Source organism: Diplotaxodon limnothrissa, linkage group LG20 (genome assembly GCF_057381915.1).
Source record: "Diplotaxodon limnothrissa isolate DT_005_m linkage group LG20, D_limnothrissa_male_GT1.1, whole genome shotgun sequence".
NCBI lineage: Eukaryota > Metazoa > Chordata > Actinopteri > Cichliformes > Cichlidae > Diplotaxodon > Diplotaxodon limnothrissa.
The window spans coordinates 29,381,840-29,400,251 of NC_140615.1; the positions used below are offsets into that span (position 1 = coordinate 29,381,840).

Consider the following 18,412-nt stretch of genomic DNA (forward strand, 5'->3'; position numbering starts at 1 on the left):
AAGTAGGAAAACGGCCTGTTCAACGGCCTGAATGCGTCATTTTCTTTGCTTTGCTCAGTTCGTTTCTTTTTCTTCTTCACTGTTCTCTTTTCTGTGTGCACGTGTGCGCGTGTACGTGCGGGGGGTGGCGGCTTGTTCCTGGAAGAGCCCAGCCTGCCTGCAGTGTCACTCACATTCCTGGCCGGGATTCAATGACTGAGCCAGACACACAAACGCAAAGGGAGGGGGCGTGTGAGTGAGCGCGCGACAGAGAGACCTAGACGGAGCGCGAGGGAGAGCGAGAGAGAGAGACACGCGCACTCAGACTGGGGGAGAGAGAGCTCTCGCGAGCGGACTGGCTCTTCAGACTTCTCCTCTCCGCGCAGTCAGAGTGAACTGCGGGGGCAAACGGGGTGGATGTTTCGTCCTCGACAGCGGAAAGAACCTCAAATAAGGATTTTTACATTTCGTTTTCAAGCCTGACAAACGGAACTTTTCGCCTCGGTGGAGTTTGGAAGCCGTTTTTTCTAATATGGACAGTCGGCTCACTGCTACAGGGAGCGACTGGTCGGTGTTGACTCACACACGGGAATAAAACTGCAGCTGGGACTTTTTTCCTGGATGGTTGATGAGGCGTTTCGCACATCTGATCAGCTCTGGGACGCGGTGGATTTACCAGGTTGAAGGACGCCTAGCTGGTTGTGATTCCCGGTCGACCGTAGGAAGGATTTACGCATCTAAAGTTGCAGGAAAAGCATGGAGACTGTAAGTCGGCCGAGCTTCCAGCCTCATCCGGGACTGCAACAAACTCTCAAGCAGTTTCACCTCAGCTCTATGAGCTCGTTGGGTGGACCGGCCGCTTTCTCTGCTCGCTGGCAACATGAGCTGCTCTTTAAGAAGGACGGGAAGGAGCCCGAGCCGGTTCTGCAGCATCTGCCGCCGCCCGTGATGCCCGGCCCGCTCTTCATCCCGTCGGACCGCTCCACGGAGAGGTGCGAGACGGTCCTGGAGGGAGAAACCATCTCCTGCTTTGTGGTCGGCGGGGAGAAACGGCTGTGCCTGCCGCAGATTCTCAACACGGTGCTGCGGGACTTTACCCTGCAGCAGATCAACTCCGTGTGCGACGAGCTGCACATCTACTGCTCTCGCTGCACGGCCGACCAGCTGGAGATCCTCAAAGTCATGGGGATCCTGCCCTTCTCAGCGCCGTCCTGCGGTCTCATCACCAAGACGGACGCAGAGCGGCTCTGCAACGCCCTGATCTACGGAGGCGCTTACCCGCCGCGCTGCAAGAAGGAGATGAACGGAGGCTCGCTGGAGCTGCAGTTCACCGACAGGAGCTTCAAAGTCTACCACGAGTGCTTCGGCAAGTGCAAAGGCTTGTTCGTGCCGGAGCTGTACACCAACCCGAACGCAGCGTGCATCCAGTGCATGGACTGCAGACTAATGTACCCGACCCACAAGTTCGTGGTGCACGGCCACAAGGCGCAGGAGAACAGGACTTGCCACTGGGGCTTCGACTCGGCCAACTGGAGGGCGTACATCCTCCTGGGCGAGGATTACACGGAGAAAGAGGAGAAGGCCCGCCTGGAGCTCTTCCTGGACGAGATTAAGGAGAAATTCGACTTCGCCAACAAGTACAAGAGAAAAGCATCATCCAAGGTAAGCTGGTTTCCGAGCTCTAACTGTTGCAGCTTGTTATCCGCCACCCTTCTCCTTAACGTTAAAACGAGCGTGGGTCACCAAACTTTAAACATGACCGAGCAAACACGTTTCAGGAGTGGATGCTGAGCCTGACAGTGTCTGGTCACTGCTGCTACTGTGGTCTTACTAATTGGGCGTCATCCAGCAGCGACAACAATATGCCTCTGGTGGCAATAAAGCCATTATCTGGCCGTGAAACACCTTAAAGGGTAGTAAACAACAGTTGTGAGATAATGTTGTCACTTCTTCAGAACACTGTGGTTCAATGGGTTGCTGTCTGTGACTGTCTCTATCTCCAGTGGGTGAGCTAGACCTGACTGTTAGTGTGACAGACAGAGCTGGTATCATATGTGTCATTTTACTTGTCTGTGGTTTAATCAGTGCTGATGTCATTTCCCCCTCTCTCTAGTCTTATCCATGTTCTCTTGTGTTCTTGTTTGAACAGTCCCAGTAATCAGGTTTTAGGTTCTGCGCACTTTCAGTGGTCACACACCTCCAGCCTCAATCATCAGGTTTGTTTTTCTGAGCTTTAAAGCTGCATGGAAGGACTCTGTGTTAGCTTTGGTGTTTGCAGACTGATCCCACCCCTGTAGGGGGAAAAGGGCTAGTGAGCCCATTTGCATGAACTGTTACACATGAATGGAGCTGATGAAGCGGGGTTTAGAAGTATTGTGGTGGAAACATAACATGATCCCAACAAAGGGAAGCATTCAGCAAACATCAGAACCCCTCTACCAGGCCAGCCAGCCACCTCTGACAGGGCTCCTTTTGCCTACTCTCCCTCTCCTCGGTGGACTTGTAGAGCAGAGCGGAGTTGTTGATGAGGCTCAGAAAGCAACAGCACAAGTGTTTACAAGAGTTTTCCTCCACTCCTCCACTGAGGCTTCTTTCAGAAAAACCTGCCAAAGAAAGGGAGATCAGGGAGGCCCTTGAAGTCCTGAAGAGTGCCAGAGTCCTACCATGCACGGTGAACACACACTCTTGGCACACACTTTCATTCAGACTTGAGTGGACACACCTCAAGGAGCTCCACTTTCAGGGGGCTCTTGTGTTTTTCCAAGTGCTGACGGGGCGCCCGAATGTTAAGCTCAAGGCTTGTTTGAAATGCTTTTTAATTCAAGCCCTGCCCCCGAGCATCTGAGGGACTGCGCACAGGTTGAGAAATATTGTTGCTCTCCTTTTTCTCAACACATTTGGGCACAGCTGAGGAAACGTTTGTGGAGGATGTCGCCACAGCGCCTTACTTTGAAATGCGTCACTGTTGTCAAAGGAGGGCAGCTCAGTGAATATTAATAAGACTGATAGAAAAGTGTCGGCAGCAGTCTCGCATAGCAGACAGACACAGGAAGCGATATTGCCACACTTCCCTCCTTGCAGACGCTCTTTTGAAAGCTTCCTCCTGAGACGAGTGAATCACAGAGTAAAAAAAGCTGTCCACATTTAGCAGCGTGCCTCCAGTTGTGGAGAAAGTGTGAACTTGAAGTTCACTTTTCCTTTTTTTGTCTTGTAGGATTCATACACAGTGCAGGCTGCAAAGCACAAATGCATTGAAGCGTTCCACGTAGGTTGGGGAAGGTTTTCCTGCGCAGGCCGGCCCCAGATTGCCATGCCAGGCTTCTGCTTTCTGGCTGGCACACATAATGAGTGGGTTTCCACATCAGGATGTGGAGATAAGGCTTGTGGTTGCAGATTTAGTGTGACACTAACTTTATAATTTGGCCTCACGATGACGTCGGCTCTGCACAGTCTGCCTGGTTTAGAGAGATATGAGGAGTGAGGGTGGCTGTGGTGGATGGTGGTGGGCAGCTGAAGCTCGACTTGTGCTTGGCTTTGAAAAAAGTTTACCTCAGACTTTTTTGGTTTGTTTGGGTTTTGGCACCTTCCTACGTGGAGAGGGCCGTCCTCGGGCTTCTTGGTTACTGTATTATTATTATTGTTGCTTCATCAGTCTGTGCTCATGTTGCAGATGTGCGCCTCCTCAGAGTGGTGAGCATGTGTACACGACTGTTGTAACTGGTCTTGAGCAAAGCATGTGTGTCTGCTGAGCTTTCAGGTTCCTCCTAAAGTGCTGGGATGGGATTTGTTCAGAGACAGATGTGCACTAAAAACCAGCCAGAACAATAGCAGAGGCCATTTTGCGTCGATGCTCCACATATGCTGCGTTGTTGTGCTGACAACCAACACATTCCTGCAGGCTGTTTCCACGTGTGGCTGAGGAAAGGCTCAAACCAAACCTACGTAGGGTTGGAACGCACAACTGTCGAGTCTGAATATGTCCTTCCAAGTCAGGGCACTTCTTAAATCTCTAACGTGCAGAAGCCAGCACTTCCCTTTCTGCTGCCCCCACCCTGCTACCCCCGGTGCTTGGAATATCTGGCCTCCAGCTGAAGGAGCTGCTTGTTTCAGGAGAGACGTGGGGCTGTGGTGGTGGGGGCTCAGAGGAAGTGAACTCCCACAGGGGATATAGGCCCATGTCCTGTTTCATATGCAAGGCGCAGTGCTGGCTAAGCCTGCTGACAGCCAGCCATGTCCACACAGCAGACAGAACAACAGCTGGGAGCTGTGCGTTTCAGTGGCTGTTCAGGGAATATTTCCATTCTGATCCTGTGCAGCAGTCTGCAGTGGAGCCCGACTGTGTGGCTGTTTCGGTCAGTTTGTATACTTTCCTATTTTCCTTTTCATAAAAAGTGCATTTTGTGCCCTGTGCTGGGAGAGGACACCAATTCAGTCAGGGCTCTGTAATGAGTTCTGCTGCTGTATTTAAAAACTATATTTTGGGCCGTCCCATTAAAAACACGACTAACATGATAGAGTCGTGTCTCTGGTTCGAGCTGTGGGTCAGAACAGTGTTGGAAATGAACCACCTCACTGTGTGAATGGTGCTTCAGTCTTTGCTTGAAGGTATGGAGCGCATTCAAAGACAAAAGTATTCTTCACTTTCTAAGAATATTTAAAAAGAGTGTTTCATTCAGGGTTGCTGCTTTCTTCTTCTATGCTGGCAATGAACAACAAAAAGCATGTGTTTTGCTCTCCTATATGGAAAAACACATCAGCGATGAATCATTGTGCTCCATGACAAAAACTCTGAGGACCAGCCATAAGATGAAAAGTCTGTTTCCACTGCAGCTGCTCTCAGGACAGGCCTCTCTGTGGGAGCAGGGTGTACGGCTGCTTAGGTTTGCTTGGAACGTTTCTCAAAAGGCTGCGACTCCAGCGGTGGTGGAAATGAACTGGGTGCAGTGATTGTCTTCATACAGCACGTCTCCTTGCTACAAGCCGTTTGTATCAACAGTTTTTAACTTTTGCAAACAAAAGGACTTTTCTTTCCTCGTGTACGGCTCGACTGTGCACAGTCCTGATTTCTGATTATCAGGTATTTCAAATAGGGCTTCAAATTTACAGAAGCTGTGAGATGTTCAGTGGCAACACGTTACTTGAGTAAAATTTGATTGGATTCACAGCTGAGAAGAACTATTTCTTCCAACATGTGAGAAGTGAAATACACAAAGAGCAGTGGTGCCGAAACTCGGCGCTGCAGTCATATCTCTGCCTGCTATGGACACATACTTGCTTTAAGTCAATAAGTGTCTGCCTGTCCATTTCAAGAAGATGGAGGGGTGAAAAAAGAGCAGGCCAGATAAGGTTTGTGCGTGGCTGCATGCAGGTCATCTGGGAAAGTTTGAATATCGGTTTGACGAGCCAGTAGCGTGCGTGACAATCAAGTGTTTCCTTCCCGTCTTTGACATTCCTGTGAGAATATTCCGAGCCGTATGATAACACAAGCACACACGGCTGGCTGTGGCTGCTCTTATGTTTTCAAAAGACCTTAAGTGTGTCTCATTGGGATTATAGCACAGGTAAGAGAAGAGCCAGTGACCTGATCCAGGTGTCTCGTGGGACAGAAGCTCTTTCTCAGCCAGATGATGGAATTTGGTGTCTAGTTTGACTGTTAGCCACAGCTGATGGTAGGTAACCATAGGCATGTTTGTTTAATAAGGTGGTCTGTGAATTATTCATCAGCATAACTGGACGTGCCCAAGCAGCGCGATCTCCCCTGCAGCTCCTTCCCCGGTAGTGTTTACATAGGTTGAGCTGTGAAGAGGGGACAGTGTTAGTGATGTGCTTAAAAATAAGTTGGTCAAAAGGTTTGACAGTTTTTTGGTCTTTAACATCAGAGAATCAGGCAGTCAGGCTTCCTCCAGTCCTCCTGCTGGTGAGCTCACCAGTGCTGAATGTTGAGACATGTCACATTTTATTCTTACAGGTTTTTCAGTAAAAAGATTTCAGTGTGAGTCTTACAAAGACAAGTGAACATTAGTCTGATGCACTGAAGCCTAACCCAGCACCTGGGTGATGTTAACTGAATGGTGCAGCCTGTCCACACTCTGTGTATGGAGTGCATGGATGATTAAAAGAGAGTCATATCTGTAAAAGTTTTTTTCCCATGTCTGTATAAAGTGCAGAGGAGGATGCGAGATCAGGCTGTGGAGATAATCTGATGTGTATGTAGGACATGCGTTTCCATGGAAAATTCCAATCTTCTGCCGTCTTGCTGTCTTTCCTAAAGCTTTTCTTAATCTTTGACAATAAACGCCGCGATCGTTGGTGAGGGATGCCGTCTAGATGGATCCAGGATGAACTGGAGTCCGACGGGAGGGGGGAGGTTACTTTCTGCTGTGTCAGACCAGGAGCAGCCTTTGTGTATGATAGCAGCCACTGGCGGTACCCCATCCCCCCTCATGCTGTTTGTAGGGCAGCTAGTATTGCATGACCTTTCCCTCCCCAAATAAAGAGGTGACCCGCCTCACCCCTCGCCTCTCTTGACGACCAGTCGGCCAATGGCGTGTGGCTTAGCCGCTCCCACGGGGCAGATGGCTGTCTGATGAAGGCAGCTAGTCTCACATACTATCAAATAAATGAGATCCACCGTGATACAGTAAACTGAATGCTGCACAGTGGAAGTTGTGCTCGGATGCATTTCAGATTTGGCTGCAAACTTTTCCACAAAGCACACATGGGAACGTGTGAATAGCAAAAGCATCCCTTTGCCTCATTTGGAGCGCGATGGCGCACAGGCCCGGTCGGGTCTATGATCTGCTGTCATGCGAGTGCGCATGTGGACAAATATGTGTTCTTGTTTTGTGCCTGCATCAGCTGTAGGAGGAGATTAACATGAGCTCAATGCCTACTCATTTCCATCTCCATCTGCCTGTCTCCCACAGTGATGCTTCCCATCCCTCCCCCATCCCAGCCACACATACTGAGCTTAGACTTCCACACAGCAACCCGATTCCACCCCCGCAATTCCTTTTAAGTCTTATAAATGATACAGAAGCCCAAAGAATCATACGTTCACGCATTTACAGCCTTGCAGCTCTCTAACACAACATCCACAATGTCCTCCTTTAAGATCATGTCACGAGCCAGTGGTCCAGCTCAGTCCATGGGATGAGTGCTAGCTCATCTCCGGAATTATCTCAAAGTTTGGGAAGGACAGGTAGAGGCAGATGCCGGGAGATTGTCAATCTAATAATAAACAGTGCTAATCGTACGTCTGATCGAACGGGCACAGTTCCTCCGAGCAGGAGCTGCTAAGTCAACTAAGCAGCAAAGTCTCTGTCAAGTGGATGGGACAGCACTGAGAGACTTTTATGTTTAAGAAGCAGAGCAGCAAAGCTTCATGTTTCTACTCTGGCTGAAAATATGTAGAATAGCATCGTCGTCCTTTTTCTTTACACTGCTCCAAAAAATCCCACTGAAAGAGACGTCATGTGACTCACATTCATTTCTATTTGAAATTCTTAAATCTAGTCCACATTGTATGCACTACCAAACTTTACAGATAGGTTTATAATGCTAAAAATAAAGCTGATTGACCTTAGCCATCTTTTGTTTGTCCTCTCCATCATGGTGCACTCTGTTAGTTGGGGAGCTTGATTGTCTGTCACCAAAGGGGACGTTAAATGTTCTGAAATGCAGTAACAGTATATCAGCTTTCCAAATAAGCATTTGTCCAAAGCAGTCAGACCAAAGAGAGAGAAAGGGCGTCAGGTATACTTTCTATTCTTAAGAGAAAGGCTCGGTTCTTGGAAATCTCTTTCTTTCTTTTTCACTCTTCAAGGGATTTTTTTTTTTTTTGGGGGGGGGTGCAGAGGTGGGGAGGGTGGGTGCACTGGTTTGGCCTCAGCCATGTGGAAGGGCAGCTCCCAGGAGGTTGGCGGGGTATTGTTGTGGAGGTATGGGGTGGTGTTTGTGTTATATGTGTGGTTTCGGGGCAGTTGTCCACTGGCTAGCTATTGTCACATCCTTTGTGACCAGTATCAGCTGTGGATCTGTTGCTTTGAGTCCCATCCCCCTTCATTGCGGGGATCACTGATCCCAAAGTGCCTGACTCCCCCCTTCAACCCTCTGTCCCCCTGTTTTTCATCTTTAGTGGTAGAAAGCAGACAGTGTGGACACTGTCTGCTTTCTACCACTGCATGTGGATGTTAAGAGACATTTAGCTTCCTTTGAACCAGACTGAAACTGGTTTTTGGTTCCAGCACTGCTGGTTAGGGAGCAGTGGGCTCTGGTGTCAGGAGGCTAACGCAGGTTTACTACCGAGTGACAAAATGTAATTATCCTATCATATCAGTCTGCTTCTGATATCAAGCATCCAAATGATTAACATTTGGATGCTTGATATTTGTTATCATGGGTGCTTAAACCTGTGTGTGTGGATATATGTGTGTAGGTAAGTATGTGTGTGTTTGTTATTGATTTTAATTACATCTCACCTTCTGCCTGCAGATGGAAATGAGCTAAAACATCATTTATCTTTTCTATCATTAAATGCTTCCTGTCCTGTCTTTGTTCAGACACATATTCCTCACCACACAGCCCGTCTACTTCTGACATTTGATGGTATTTTTAGTCATTTGACTAATTTAACAGATAGTTGGATAAACAATAACAGCAATCTGATGAAAGTATGTGCTTGTGAGAGATGAGGGGGACACGTTGGGTGAAGGGCCCGAGGCACAACCAGAGACAAGTCGCTGCAGGAAGGACCGCGTCTGTAGGACAGGAGGCGCACAGGCGAGGCGTGGGGGGAGAGCTGCTGTATGCATCAATCAAACCCACTTTATGGAATGACAAACAAACGTGAGTCACCCTTTGTGTAAGACGCAAGTGTTGCACTTTGTTTGTCTCACACTGAAACAAAGTCTGCTAATAAAAGACAGAAAGCGCCGTCTTTGTTTCTGGATGCACCTTTTTGATCCCTTAAACTTCACCTTTGTGAAATCAAATGGCAGCTTTGCGAGAGAAAGCAAAGTTGCGAAAGTGCGCAGCAGACTCGAGTGCACGCGCATGTCTTTTCTCAGAAATGGTGTGTTTCCTGGCTGCACGCAGCACAAACACATCTGATCTTTACTGTTGTTTAGTCTGCTCTGAGTCATTGTGATGTCTAGCTGCTGTTAGTTATGTTAGAGCTGAGCGAGTTAATGTTAAACAGGATTAATTGGCACGGCGGTGAACTTTGACTGACCGTTCAAGTGTTCTCACGCTTTTATAAGAAGTGCTGCTTCATCAAATGCAGCCATCAGTGGGTTTGAGGTGAAACCAGCAAAGAAGCTTTGGGCTGGTTCGATTTGCTGAGCAGAGACGGGAGCGCACGGCCGGGCAGAACAGGACGACACCGCTTCGGTAACACAGTTTATAAAGTGCAGCCGCACCTCGCCTCAGTTTGTCAGGAAGTTGAGGTGGAAGATGGATGTGTGCGAGCAAATTAGGGCCTCTTGGTAGAGGCAGTCAGGGGTTCGGAGGCTAAGGTTACTCCTCAGGAACCGAGTGTTGGAAACAAAGGCTTTTAATGTGCTTATCAGGCCGGCTGGGCTGTTCCTGCTTTCCAAGTCACCAATCTCCTGAATGAAATCAGCCAGCCTCACTCTGGCAAATGAAGGAATGCTAAATAAAACAATACGCTGAAAGACGATCCCTCCTCCTGGCACCGATGCCTGCTTCTCAGGTTCAGGAAGCCGTCTCCAGCCAGGCCCAGACTTGCTCCTCTGCTTCAGCCTATCTCATTGATTTTGTACGTTGCACACTTCCTTTTACGCACTTCTTGCTTGTGTCTTATTGTAAACGTGCATACGGCTGTTTAGGCATCCTCTTTCTGCATGCACACACGTGTGAACGCGCTCATTCCCATCCTGCACAGCAGACAATAGACCTCTCGAAGCCCTCTGCTTATAATTAATGTAATTGTAGATCTCTGAGATGAGGTAATGCATTGCATGTGTAACACCTCCGGGCACAGAGGCGTTACTCTCAGCATCTTCTTTCATAGAAACGCTGCCACGGCTGTCTGGAGCAGCAGCACATCTGTTTATTTAAACCCCGCTGCAGCTTTTATGCTGCCGCTCAGGTGTGTGTCACGTTTGGACAAGTGTGACCTCTGCTTTAATTATCCCCTCTCACATGTGCAGAGGTCAGAGCTTCTGCAGCTGAACCTTGCCACGCCACCTCCACTCCCACTCCCATTCTTCCGCCCACTCATCTCACAGTTCTCCCTCTCTCCCTGCATGAAAGCTGCTTATCTGTATGTTTTTTTTAGAGGATTAAAGTAAGTGTGTGTGTGTGTGTGTGTGTGTGTGTGTGTGTGTGTGTGTGTGTGTGAGCACTTGTAGTTTGCGTAGCTGTCACACTTTTTCCCCACCATCCCACCAGTGTAGTGTCAGTACATGCTTTCTAGGACTGTGCTTGTCTACAGCCTGTCCTGTGGGGTTAACACTGTCACACAACAACGTGATGGGCAAAAACAACCGGCGAGACAAAATCACGAAATTCCCACAAATCACTCATGCTGCCTGGGATATGGGAAATCTGTGACAGTGTATCTTCTTCTCCCTGGCAGCATGTCTGAGTGTCGATGTGGGTTTTTTTTTAGAAGTGGTTACAATTTTCTAGTTGTAAAATGTGAGGATGGTAGATCTGATCAAAGGTGGTTTTCAAGGAAGACTTTATTTTTCAAGGAAGGTTTATTCTGGAGCTGGATGCTATCTGATGGTAGAGGAAACCCGGTGTGACACAGGCCAGCGTATGACTCTCTGCAGAGCACAGGTCTGTGTGAGCCAGTGTTTAGTCTCAGCACAAGGACAGAGTCATGAGTGCTCTGTGTTTTTGAGTATAGTTCTTTCTGTTAACCTGATTTGAGCCCCGTCTTGTGCTCCACCAGAGCTCCGCTGCTCGTGGCCAAACTGTCCAGCTGGGGAAGTGCAGTGAAACATCAGATTCCACTTCCTGCAGCGATCGATACGTTTCAGGTTCAGCAGGTGCAAACGCTGCTGAGACATAACGCAGCACAGTCGTGTTCTTGTCCCTCAGCTCCAGAAGCCCAGAAGAAGACCTGGTTGCAAAGCCCTGATGGGCAGCTCATTCAACCTTTGAAATGCCAAGAAGCACAGTTATAGGGCTGCCACAAACGATTATTTTGATAGTCGACTAGTCACCGATTATTTTTGCGATTAGTCGACTAATCAGATCATGCATCCATTGGATGTAAAACGTACAGCTTATTGCACCAGCAGCATCTGCTCTTATATAACTATCATTAGCTTACAGCTTTAAGTGTTTAAGGTATATGCTAACTAAAGACAAGATGATAGTTTATTAAATTTTAATGAAATTTGCAGATTGTTTCAGTGAAGTTTAATAAACTCCTTGCTATCTAAAATATAACAGGACACTGGAGTATATTCTCGAGCATCTCACACTTCTGATAATCAGCTGTCTGCTTGATGTTTATTCAGCTGTGTAAAAACTATAACTTTAATCTCAGACAAACCGATTTACTCAGGAACAAATAAAACACTGGAAAAAGCCAAACAATAACATTTTTAAGTTATCTAAGTGACTTATATATGTTTAACCTGAGTAGTGAAAGATGGCGGTGGGTTTGAAAACTATTTGCTGGGAGTCCGGTGTTCTCACGGGCTCTAGTGAGCCTTGCCCCCGACTAGCTGTCGAACTAGTGGGTAACAGACGTCTCCGAAAACGTCGGAGCGCTTTTGAAAATATGTAGTCTTGATAAACTGAGCAGATATTTGAGGTTTACACAGCTACATTCTCGCCTGAAAATATGTTAAACGTTTATTTTGTGACCCAGAAAGAATAATAAGAGTAATATTAAAACTAACTAGCTGCCGCCATTGTTGGAAACTGAGCTGGGCTGCGCTATGAATTCTGGGACACAGCTTCTTCTTCTTCTTCTTCGGGGTTTAACGGCAGCTGGCATCCTTGTACATGCAGTGCTGCCATCTTCTGTTTCAGTCCATTATTACACTCTTAAATCCTACTACTTATTCCTGCGTCTTTTGGGATCTTACAAAGCTTCAAACGACGCGTCGACTATTAAATTAGTCGTCGACGATTTTGATAGTCGACGTAATCGTGACTAGTCGACTAATCGTGGCAGCCCTACACAGTTCTCCGACGTTTTTGTACAGCTGACTCAAAGGTTTATTCTGCTAAATTCCTTCTCACATCATCCAGTAAAATCCTCGTCCTGTCCTTCTCTTCTTCATGTTGTGAATCAGAGAGGCCCGTGGAAGGGCTAGACTCTCCACCCATCCACCACCCTCCCCAACAGGACTAATGAAATGATAGCTCCCTGATGTAGATGGGAGTAGAAGTGAAGGGATGACCTCATGGCCACCTAATTGAGATGGAGTGACAAGCCGGCGGCTAATGTGTCCATTAGAGCAGAGACCAACCTGGTGAAAGAGACAGAGGGCAGGAAATGGGACATTTTTAACATTTTTGTTGTCTGAATTCAGTCTCATTATCATTGGCTTTAGCTTTTTAAGCTGATAAAAATGTTGCTGCCAGCAGGGAGGAGCATCGTTGGACTCACTGGACTGTAAAGACCATCCACTATAACCCCGTCGACTCCATACGTTGATGTAACGCACAAACAGCTGTAAGGGACCCCTCTGTGGCTCCTGGCCCGTGTGCGCTCATCGCCGGGGTCAGAGAGGTTGCTGATACCAGAGTTTGCTGCACCTCGTCAGTGTGATGTTTGCAGACAACAGGCCAAAGCTCAGTGATGGGCCCCTTTGTTCAAAATGAATGCACATGTGTGCAACCGAACCTGTGCGATGTCCCTCCCACTTCCCTTTTTCTCAGTACAGAGTGAGGGTTGAGCGGTGTGTCGGCTGTTGGCCACAACAACTCAGCAGACTGTTAGGGCAAGCGTCTACCGCAGAGCCGTGGCAGGCAGCGAGCCTTAGAGTTCTGGTTTCGACACCACACTGGCTTCCTGTGGCGCCTCCGCCCTGCTGTCGGAAGCACCGTCAGCACTCCTCATTTAACTGTCTCCTATGATCACTCTGTTGCTCCACAGTTTTGGTCCTGTCCCATCGTGTTCACAACCAAAATTGCAGCAGGTTATCTACTATCACTGTTTGCTTTGTAGTAACCCTCCCTGTGTGAACTGAGGAGTGAGTACAGCTTCATGCTGTCACATTCTTATCAACGTGTGTGATAAAAGAAAGCACGGAGCCCGGTTAAAACAGTCAAACTGAGTGTATGGGTTAGGATCAAATGGAGTGGAAGTCGAATCCTTCCTCACTCACATCCAGCCCTTCTCAGTCTCCACTGGAAATCATGTGATTTGGCTCCAGAGCTCAGCAGTGGAACAAAATGTCCGGCTCCAGAGTGGAAAGCACCAGTACGTGCTGGCGTGAATCTGAGGCTGCCCGGCTCCCCACACCAAACCAAAAGAGCCTCTTTGTGTTGTGGCCTCACAAAGATGTAGACTGAGCAGAGCAAAAAAAAAAGTAGTCCTCTTCAAGATAAAAATAAACAGCAGTGTCACAGCCAGGGGTGGATGCAGCCTCCTACACGCTGTCCAAGTAAACGGGGCTGTCACGACTAAGAGCCACTGGAGAAACTGGAGGAAAACTGGGGAAGGAAGTTTTCCATGACAGTTGAAAGTGGCCACGTGGTGGGCTTCCCCTCACTCCTCCCCGTGTGTACAGAGCTGAACTCTTTGCATTCTGGTCAATGGTTTTCATCCGATCCTTGTTACATATCTGCACAAACTGCTAGCTTCATATATCAAACGCGTCCAGCAGGGTTTTAGTTAATCTGCTCGTTTAGTCAATCTCATCTTGGAGCCCCAGGTGATCTGATGATGAGCTCATTTGGTTTTTATGTGTAAAATCATCTCTGTGTGCTCCCTTCACCAACACTGTGGAAACACTGATTTCACAATCAATCAGCAGCCACAAATATCCTCCTCCTGTTTTCTCTCATGTAAGGATCGTGATGAATCAGTGGAGCCACACACACACACGCCCAAAAACGTCTCTGTTGCAAATGTAGGCCATAGGTGGAGGTGCAACATGAAACTATGGCTTTAAACTCATTATGAGTTTCACCACGATGACAGTATGAGTTGTCACCTTGACTGGTGCACTGTTGCTATGACCTTTGACCTTGGATCCCTGACATCAGCGTCGCAGCCCTGGTGCGACCCTCTGTTGTTTCCATCGTGCTAAACTCGCTGAGTTTGCAGAACACAACGAGACCTTGTAGAGCCGGAGTCTGTCCGAGCGATTTAATGTGCAGTGGGAAACGACTGACGTGACGCCATCAGAGCGGTCAGCTGAGAATCATCATTCTGTCCCAAAACGGTGTCATGTGGTCGTTTGGTGCGATTGCCCGTCTTCACTCAGCGTATTTTGCTGAAACAACAGTCTGAACCATGAAGAAAGTTCAGCTACCACTGAAACAAGATGGCCTGTGATGTTTACAAGCTTGAGCATGTCGGTGTTTCTGGGAAAAAAATAGACGTAAGAATTAATTCAGGTGATTCATTGTTTAGTCAAGTTGTCAGCCCTTGTACTGAGACAGCCACTGAGTATCCTCCTGTCTGCGTACATGTTACATGTCTCTGTAAAGCACTTTGAATCACCTTGTTGTTGAATTGTGCTATACAAATAAACTTGCCTTGCCTTGCCTTGCCTTACATTAAAGTCATTGTTTGTCCTGTTTGATGGTAGTATGTAGGGCTGGGCCATATTATACCGTTCACGGTAATACCGGTATAATGTTAGGCAACGATAGGAAAATGAAATATCGCGATAGAATGGGAGTAAAACGCGCATGCACAGTGCCTTTGTTTTCATACGCACATGGCCGATTGTTGAGTGAAACAGATGAACCAGAATTGGTTTGTAAAAATGGTGCAACTTCAGTGATGTGGAACTGGTTTGGTGTTTGTCCGTCAGATACACAACAAAGCACATTTTTTTGCAGAACATGCAAGCGGCCGTTGTTATTGTCATATTTGTCGGACTAAGATGCTCTTAAATCTGGGAGTAATCTGGGTCCTAAACTCCGTATATTTCAGGTCAAACAACACTGCAGCATCACCAAGAGTTAACTGTCTAAATTCTTTCATCTTTAATAAAACGATCAGCATTGCTGCTTTACCAGGTGTAACTATAAAGTTTAACTTCCAGGCATCCATGAAAACAAAAGTTATTACATTTAACGGAGTTAGAAGTTAGCAGGAAGCTAGCGGAAGTTAGCTCGCTAGTTTCGCTAGTTACCTAAGCATGATATAGCATGTTCTGACGGAGAGATTTCTGAAAAAAATCAAACGTACAGCTCTGCTATCACTTCCAACATAAATGAAGACAGGAAACTAAACAGCAGTGACGTTTGTAGGGTTACTGAAGTTGGGCTAGCTGGTATATAATGATGTGCTACGTGATCGCTAGCGACACAGCTATGTTAGCATAACATAAACAGTGAAGCTGGAGGACGAACACTAACACTTTTCCACTTATAAAAGTTAACGTGAAGGTTCTTCATGGTTAGAGACAAATGCAATCGCATGGCAGGATGCTGTAAACGGACCAAACTTCAGTCAGGAGAACAACTGAGATAATCCATCCACAATACGAGGTTAGTCATTAATATACTGCAACAACATGGGAATAGAGCAGCTGCCAGAGAATTCAACATTAAGGAATCAATGGTACAGAAGTGGAGGAAGCAAGAAGAATGAGTTTAATAAAGTTTGATTTATCTGACTGCTTTGTTTCGCTTAATGTGCCTTATAATCCCGTGCACCTTATGGTCCGAAAAATACGTACTGCACACTGCAGTTTAATGTTGCAAAGCACCTCTTTTTAACTTCAGTGGATATTATACATGGTTATGCTCAGGATATGTCAGCCCATTTCTACTGGAAATGCCTTTTGGTTAAACTTTCAGCAAGGAATTTGCATTTGCACTGTTACATTTTTATAAAGCTTTAATGTACATAAAAACCAGCTTCTTGTTTAAGTGAAAATAAATGGAAGGTTGTCTTTTTGCGCTAGTAATGTTGTGGAGTTGTATTTTGTCTCGCATCAATTATATCGTCGGTTATATCGTTATCGCAAATTTTCAAATATATATCGTGATAAATATTTTTGGCCATATCGCCCTGCTCTAGTAGTATGTTCCTCATCCTGCTGATGGATCTAGTCTGAGTTGAACCGGCATATGGTGAAATGTTTCCGTCACATGACCTCCTCAGGTAATTGCGCTGCAGAACAATGACAAACAGGGATAGTGTTTTCAAAAGAAATCCTAAACTCATGACCATCAGCGCCTCTGGCAGTCACAAACTGGAATCCAGATGCAATCTGCAGACTGCTCCATTAACCCTGCTTGAACCGGCCTGTGTTTGCTCTTTGTCCCTCTGTACAGTAGATCTAATAACCTTTGTCTCGAGGCCTGAGCAGCTGTGTGGTGTGACACTAAACACAGGCAGGGCTACAGCGTGTCCTGTGCTGGGGGGGGGGGGGCTTCCTTTTCCTTAATGCTTACTGCAGCATGAGGTGACGAGAAGCACCAGACTGCTTCCACACAGCATTTTGGCCTACATTACACTGACTGCTGCGGCGGCTGAACGTTGATGTGGTTGCTAAGCGAATGCAGCCTTCTAGGGCAGAATCAGGAACTGGCTGGCTTTAGTGCCGCTGCGACACTGTGCATGCACGAGCAGTGCTGGAGCAGTGCATCTCCAGAGGAACCTCGTTAAGCTCTGGATAATTCCATTTTAGTTTGGATTAGGATCGGTCACACAGCCCCAGGGTGATGCCGTGTTATTTTAAGCACATTTTTGATAATGATATTTATGATATAGAAAAACATACCAAACTAATGTATCAGTTCAGCTTCAGGCTGGCAGCATTTATTAGTACAGAGAGCCTGAGGGCCGTCCTCCTCTGTCAGTGAGCCAACGGAATGATATGGCACAGCTCTTAATTTATGTTGTGCCGTTTCACAATAACAGTAATTTCATGTAGTGCTTTATATTATAAGGTAAATACTACAATGAGAAAGAAGCTCTGTGCGCTGTCTCTGTGCAGAGGAGACTTCCAGGTGATTGGTGGGAGGAGCACAGAGACATAATCCCAGCTGGATCTCCTGTTTATGTTCATTTAAAAGTACTTATTTGTTTCTCAGAGCTGTAATTATATTTCTTAGACCGGATGAAGTAATTGAAACAGGTCATTTCAGCCAAAGTTGGTGCACTTATTAGTTTAGGAAGACCACACCATAGTTTATTTATACAGCACAATAAAGACAACACATGACTGCCCGAAGGGCTGGACAACAGAAATATAAGGATGGGCTGGATGGCAATCAGGGCCACGACAAAGGGTTTGTGATATTCAGCTGAAAAAGCACAAACACTTGGACTAAATAGTTGCTTGTGTTTTGAAACCTAATCACTAAATTATAAAATTCCCACAATCGGATCTAAAACCCGGCGTTATACTGTGACCTCATGCTCCTTGCAGCGGCATTAGACTCAGAGACCATGCTCCAGTGTCACACTTCCAGTGTCTTGTTATCGAGTCGGGTCTCTTGTGGTGGACTAGTCAGCTGTCTGTCCAAACCTCCCAGGGATATGTTGAAGTATGTCATCTGCATACAGGGAAACCTTTATATTAATATTCCTCGCATCTTCATTAGTGCAGCTCTCCAACCTTGATGGAGCAACAGTGGAGAATAATTGGATCATCCACGTCATGCATGTCGACTGTAGGGACCACAGACCTGCAGTGAGAGTTGTCAGATGTTATAGAAATATAGCTCTCCTTGTGTATGCACGTGTCTGTTTGTTCATCGTGTCACCTGCTTCTAGTGTCCTTACATTCACACGTACGTCACAGTCTGTGGGACCCAAGCTGGTGGAAGTCCATCAGGATACTGTGTGGATATTAAACTTAATTAAGCTTCAATGAAGCTGTGCTGTTTGCAAAAGTGAGGCGTGCATACCTTGTTTTTTACAAGTGACTGATTAATACATAGAAAAGCAAAAGTACTGTATATAAGTCGGTTTACCTTAAGGCCCTATCCACGGTGACTTCTGTCTCTGTGTAAGGTTGCAAACAACAGATTTCCAAAATGTTGCACTGTACCTTTAAGTGGTTCTTTGCAGCAGCGTATAACTTAGCGGAGCCGTGCAGAAGTGAGCGTTTCTGCAGAGCGTGGATGTGAGGGAGGCCTCTGACCTGATTCTGGCTGAGCATCGCGTGCCTGACCAGAGCTTTCTCTCTGCTCTCTCATTCAGCCGTCCACTCGCTCTCACTCGCTCATCCGTTCTTCTGTTGCAGTCTATGTCTTCTCCACATTATGATGTGCCCGTGCAGTGCACTTGAACACACTCTGTAGTGCG

The 18,412-nt window shown here is 46.9% G+C and overlaps 1 protein-coding gene across 1 annotated transcript in view; it reads left to right on the top strand.

Annotated features, from left to right (window-relative positions):
* The first annotated feature begins 326 nt into the window (after positions 1-326).
* The window catches only part of skia (SKI proto-oncogene a), a 65,744-nt gene continuing 47,658 nt past the window's right edge, over positions 327-18,412 (top strand). The window contains 1 exon segment of the mRNA XM_085344713.1: positions 327-1,641. Within this exon segment, the coding sequence (XP_085200839.1) occupies positions 736-1,641 (906 nt within the window). The 5' untranslated portion in view covers positions 327-735.